Here is a 6,000-nt window from a genome sequence, read left to right on the forward strand (position 1 = left end):
GACAAAGTACCATTTCAGCTGCTCATCAAACCACCTCAATAAACAAAGGACCACAGACCAACCAACCACAGGGTAATAAATAGAGAGACCTTTGCGTCTCTCCAAACAACCTGCTTTCCCGAGTAACCTAAAGAGAAGTACTTAAAGGCAGATGCACTACTGAGGAGAATTGGAAGCACAGGAGAGAAGTCACCCAGAGCGCGCTAAGGAGGTCACACTGTCCTTGACTAAATATGGACTGTAAGAAAAGCATGACCTCATTTTCTATGTAAGAATGACACACTGAAATAGGCTCAGAAGCATGCCAGGCATAGCGCCCAGGGCGTCAGACAAAGCACAGTATGCAGTTGTTAACAGTGAGATGTCCACTGAAACTTTACTTTGCAAAAGAACAGACAATAGGCAAAGAGACGTAAAACATGTTCATAAGTCAAATGAAATTACTATGCTGCCATTTAAAGCTGCACTTCAACCCTTGTAGTTTTCTTGTTTGCTTAGTTGGTTGGGCTTTTCTTTTCTTTCTTTTTATCATATTATTATTATCACTATTATTATTTTGGTGGAGTAGGGGTGGTAGTGTTGAGGATTGAAGCCAGGGCCTTTGAGCATTCTATACAAGTAGTCTACCCCTAAGATATATTCCTAGACCCATAAGTACTTTAAAATTATTTGGGAAAATGCTTCTGTGTCCTATGAAACATTACACACACACACACACACACACACACACACACACACACACACTTACACTCTCCTCTCTCTCTCAACTAGGTTAAAAAAACTAGTTGGCAAGAGATGTCCAAATCATTAAAATCTTCTCTTCATAGTGGAATTAAAAAAAATACCTTCCTCCCTAGCCCTGCTTTTCAGTTCTTACCAAACGTTAACAACTAGCATAGTTTACGTTTTCAGACAGGTACTCATTACGTGGCCTGGGCTTCTTGAGTGCTCGAATTCTAGTCATGCCCTAGAGCACTCGGCCACACGTTACTTTTATAAACAGAAACATAATTATATTGACATTTACCCTACCAATACGGAATAGACTGAAGGGGTAGAGTGTCTCTCCTACTACCATTTAGAAACTTAGCTTGGGACCGACACTTGTGTTTTCAGCACTTTGATGGTGTGCCCACAGGTACAGATACTCTGATCATGACATCAGGAAATCCTCCTAGGAGGTCCCTGAATGGCTCAGTGACCCTGAATGAAGGAAGAGTCCTTTGCAAGTGAGACTTCTGCCCCACACTAATACTTACCCTTTTTGTCCCTACACCTCTTCGTCTATGGAAAACTTTGTTTTGCGGAGGCAGGAAGATGTGTTCTAGAAGGGAAGAACCCTTACTAACATTTTCCCCCAGCCCTTCCAGTCTCCCTCCTCCACCTATGACACTGATAATTCAAGACACCCCTAACTTAGAAGTCTAGGCTTTCTAGATTACAAAGGACCTTCTTAAGAAAGGCTAGGCTAGGGCTGAGGACACGCCTCAGCAGTACAGAATGCACACTGCTCTTCCAGAGGACGGTTCCTAACATCCATGTCAGGTGATTCACTGTGTGAGATGACCACATTGAACTCTACCAAACTCAGTGACTCCTTTAGAGCCACTTGAAAAACCTGCTTGGCCTAACAGCACATACCTCTCGTCTCAGAGCTTAGGAGGCTGAGGCATGAGAATCAAGAGTGCAAGTCTAGCCTGGGCTACATAGCAAACTCCTGTCTTTGGTGGGGGTAGGTATCTACCTAGTGTCAGAATGAGGACAATCTGGCACTGGGTAGAATAAATTTCATCTTGGGAACAACTGCAACGTTCTTTGTTTAGGTTGCCCTTAACATTTTAAGTGCTATTAAGTACCTTTTGAAATAGTTATTTATTCTATATAACTTGATGTGCCAGCTGGGTTTTATGTCAACTTGGCACCAGCTACAGTCAGCTGAGAGGAGGGAGCCTCGGTGGAGAAATGGCCTCTATACGGTCTAACTGTAGGCAAGACTGTTGGGCATTTTCTTAATTAGTGATTGATGTGGGAGGGGCCAGCCCATGGTGGGTGGAGCCACCCCTCTACTGGTGGTCCCGGTTCTATAAGAAAGCAGGTTGAGCAAGCTGGAATAGCAAGTCAGTAAGCAGTACTCTTCCATGGCCTCAGCCTCGGCATCAGCTCCTGCCTCCAGGTTCCTGACCATTTTGAGCTCCTGCCCTGACTTCCTGGAAGGATAGACTATGATGTGGATGTGAACACCAAATAAACCCTTTCTTCCCCAACTTTCTTTTGGTCACCATGTTTCATCATAGCAATAGAAACCCTAAGACACTTGGTGAACCTGGCTTCAAGAAAATTAGGGACTCTGTACTGGTGATCAAATAGACATTCAGGTTGCATAAAAAAAGAAATATGCTGTATTCCACCAATCTGTCCTTTGACCTCCACATGTGTGCTGTGGTATACATCCACACACATGTATCTACACACACACACACACACACACACACACACACTACTAATAAAATTCTAAAATAAAACATACCCTAGCCTTGGCTTCTCTCCTTAGCAATGGACAGGGCTCTGCAGTAAAGGCTGGTTTCAACAGCTTTATGATGAGGTATGGGCTGCTTCTTATTCCTTCTCCTCCAAAGACTAAGCCAACCTTACTAGAATTAAACATTGTTTCCACTGAATTATCTGAATGATCATCTCTTCTAACAGAGATTTCCAGGTTCCAATTTCCCTTTCCTGGGAGAGCACGCTTTCATAATCTTCCTTTATCTATGGAGACTTTCAAGTTCAAACTATGGGAGCTAGCCAGACGGCTCAGCTGGTAAAGGTGCTCGCCGCCGCTGCCAGGCCTGACACACTGAGTTCAATCCCTGGGACCCACATGATGGAGGAGAGAACCTAACCCTCCACAATTCCTTCTCTGACTTTCACAGGGTATTTGTGAAGTTTCCCCCCCACCGCTCTCTCTCTCTCTCTCTCTCTCTCTCTCTCCCTTCACTCCCCTCTGCCCCCCCCGTGTGTGTGTGTGTGTGTGTGTGTGTGTGTGTGTGTGTGTGTGTGTGCAATGTACATTTCTCACTAAATCAATAAATCGATGAACAAACAAATAAAAATTTAAAGGTTCAAAATATGGCAGCTAAGGTTAAATTTAGGCCTAGGATGAGATCTGGAAAGCTAGAACTTACTTCTAAATTTCCTAGAAACCTGGGAACTAAATTATCACCGTGCAGCCTGGAGCGGAGGAGGGTGACCATGAGAACCAGCAAGGGCCAAGGTGGGGGTGGACCTCAGGTCTACCATTTACTCTCTGTGTATTTCTTGGGCATGAGACTGGCCATGCCTAGGCCTCCCGTTCATCCCTCAAATAGAAACATGCATAAATACAACACGATATTTTAAGCATGTACTTGATAATCAGTGGATGGAAGTGATGGAGGCTTTAGATGATCAAGGAGCAGCAACGGGACTAAAAGGACAATTCTCTACCTATAACTATCAAAAGTCGTTTCTGTGAAAATAGATACTTTTATATATTTGTATATTTTAATATATGAATGTATGTGTCATTTTGTTCTACATAACTTCTTGTTCAGTGGAGAGCTCAGCCCGCCCCAACTTCTCAAGACTGTCAAATGTTTTTAATGTGATGATAGATTGGTTCGTGGGTTTTGTTATTTGTTTTGTTTGTTTTGAGACAGAGTCACACTGTGTGTAGCCCTGGCTGACCTGGAACCCTTCCTGTAGGCCAGGTTGGCCTTGAACTCAGAGACCCACCTGCCTCTGCCTCCCTAGTGCTGGGATTAAAGGCTTGCGCCCCCAGGCCCAGCTGATAACACCTCTGTGATTGTTAGACTACTCCATTGTATTGCCTCACTAACAAGCCATAAAATGACAGAGAAGTCCATACTGTTCCTGCAGAGAATCAGGAAGCTAGGAATAGATTTACAGGTCTCCTGCTGGACACCCTACAACACACATGCTCTGAGACCCTCATGTGATTCCTCTATGCGATCAATGATGTGCAGTATCCAAACTTTTCAGTGGAACCTAAATTTCCACTCTGAACGTTCAACCACAGTCTCTGAGGAAATCACTAACTGATGTTTATAATTATAAACAAAACCTACCCAAGAAACACTTGAAATGCTTTCCCTAGTCTTTTGTTCTCAGCAAGTCAGAGACTTAAAAGCTGATCAGATGTTTTGATAACCGCGCATTTCTTACTTCAAGGCATGTGAGGCTGATACTTCGTTCCCTTGTGCTTCTGTACCGCCTCTTCACCTTCGCATATGAACCATCATTGCCCACAGAGAGGTGGACTACACCTGCTTACCCAGTGACGGTGGAGAACTCCTCACTCCCGCCTCCATCCCAAACACAGGATCCCCATTATGAACAAAAAGGCATTCCTTTATCCCACTGCTTTGAAGCACCGTGGAGGAGGGAAAAGAGCCCATTTGCAAAAGTAGGTCTATCTTAGACTACTTTTTGAAAAAGATGCAGCTCCGGTCCTCAAATCCTGTCCCAGGCTTTAGGATGTAACTGCTTCCGCCTGGAAGCCCTGCAAAAAAAAAAAAAACCCAGTTCCTACAGGCAAAGTGTGGGGTACCCGTGCCTCACAGCTGCTGGAGAGCCTGCCGCACCAGATTGGCAATGACGCCACATGGAGATAATATGAAAAGAAACAAGGACGAGAAGACAGCACCAGATATGTGCTCCTGTTCTTTACTGGTCCAAGAGGGTGGAAGGAAAAGAAAGAAAGAAAGAAAGGAAACAGAAATCCTAAAGTAGAGATAGTCAGTGGTCCGCTAAGCAAGGTACCTTCAGGACAGCCCTAAACCTTATTCTAGGCTACAAGCGAGGATGCAAAAATTGGAAGTACGTGGAAAATCAACTTGGAGACATGGTAAGGCAAATTCTCCCACCATCACTATCACCACCAACCGAGTGCAAGTAAAAAAAAAAAAAGAAACAAAACAAAACAAAACAAAAAAAAAAAAACCCAGCACTCAATGCTACTAAAAACTACATGGAGTTCGGGCCCGAGGTTTACATAATCACAAATTACATAATACTGATCCCGGGCACGAAACCCCCTTCTATAGGTGATGCTCCTCATCATCCCGTCGCTTGCCATTTTCCAGAGAAGGCTGGAAAAGTCTCCAATATGTGCGGAGGTGGAGAACGGGGTGCTGCAAAAGTCACCCTCGGCAAGCTGCAAAGCCATGTCAAATGTTCCAGGGGAAAGGGGTCTCGGAGCAGGTGACTCCCCTCCTCCCGCATCCCTCCCGGCCGCCGGGGCGTTCAAGGCCGAGGCCGGACGAGCGGGACGCACCGGGCGCCGCCGTGCTTACCTGCTCCCCGAAGTCGATGGCTATGTTGGTGATGCCGAGGGGCACCAGGAACCGGATCAGGGGCCAGTAGTGCGTGAGCGCCGGGAATTTCACCATAGTCCCCGCCGTGGGCTGACCCCACACTCATCTGCCGCCGCGAGGGCACTGTGCTGGGAGGCGCGCGGGAGCGCGGCGCGGGGACGGAGGCCGCGGCCGGCGGGGCCTGGGGCGGCGGCTGCTGGCGGCGACGGCGCCCTCTCCAAGCGCGGCTGCTCTAGCAGGAGAGCCGCAAGCTCAAGTCCATCCCCGCTGCCCTCCCACACAACAAAGATCTGCCGGGGAGAAAGAGAGGAGGGACAGGGACGACCGCGGCGGCGGCGGCGGCGGCGGCAGCGGCAGCAGAAGCTTCTGCTGACAGCGGCTCCATTATAAGCGCTCTGGGCCCGGAAATAAATAAATAACCGCGCGCACGAGGCGCCTCCGCCGCCCGCCGCCGCCGCCGCCGCCGCCGCGCGGAGGAAATCAGGGGCGGGCGGAGGCGCGACACCGCTTGGCGACCCGGGAGGGGGCCGGCCCGGCGCCGCCTCCCCGCCCCGCTGCGTGCGATCCCGGCCACCGGGGGCGCTGCGCTCGCACAAGCCGCCTGGGTCCTCTGCCGGCATCGGACCCC

At 48.0% G+C, this 6,000-nt stretch overlaps 1 protein-coding gene across 1 annotated transcript in view; it reads right to left on the reverse strand.

The window, feature by feature from the left end:
• Positions 1 to 5,798, reverse strand: part of Ankh (ANKH inorganic pyrophosphate transport regulator) — a 137,326-nt gene extending 131,528 nt beyond the window's left edge. Inside the window, exon 1 of the mRNA XM_028868168.2 lies at positions 5,352 to 5,798. Within this exon, the coding sequence (XP_028724001.1) occupies positions 5,352 to 5,447 (96 nt within the window). The 5' untranslated portion in view covers positions 5,448 to 5,798. The remainder of the gene's footprint in view (positions 1 to 5,351) is intronic.
• Positions 5,799 to 6,000: the final 202 nt, after the last annotated feature.

The sequence above is a fragment of the Peromyscus leucopus genome, chromosome 11 (genome assembly GCF_004664715.2).
Source record: "Peromyscus leucopus breed LL Stock chromosome 11, UCI_PerLeu_2.1, whole genome shotgun sequence".
NCBI lineage: Eukaryota > Metazoa > Chordata > Mammalia > Rodentia > Cricetidae > Peromyscus > Peromyscus leucopus.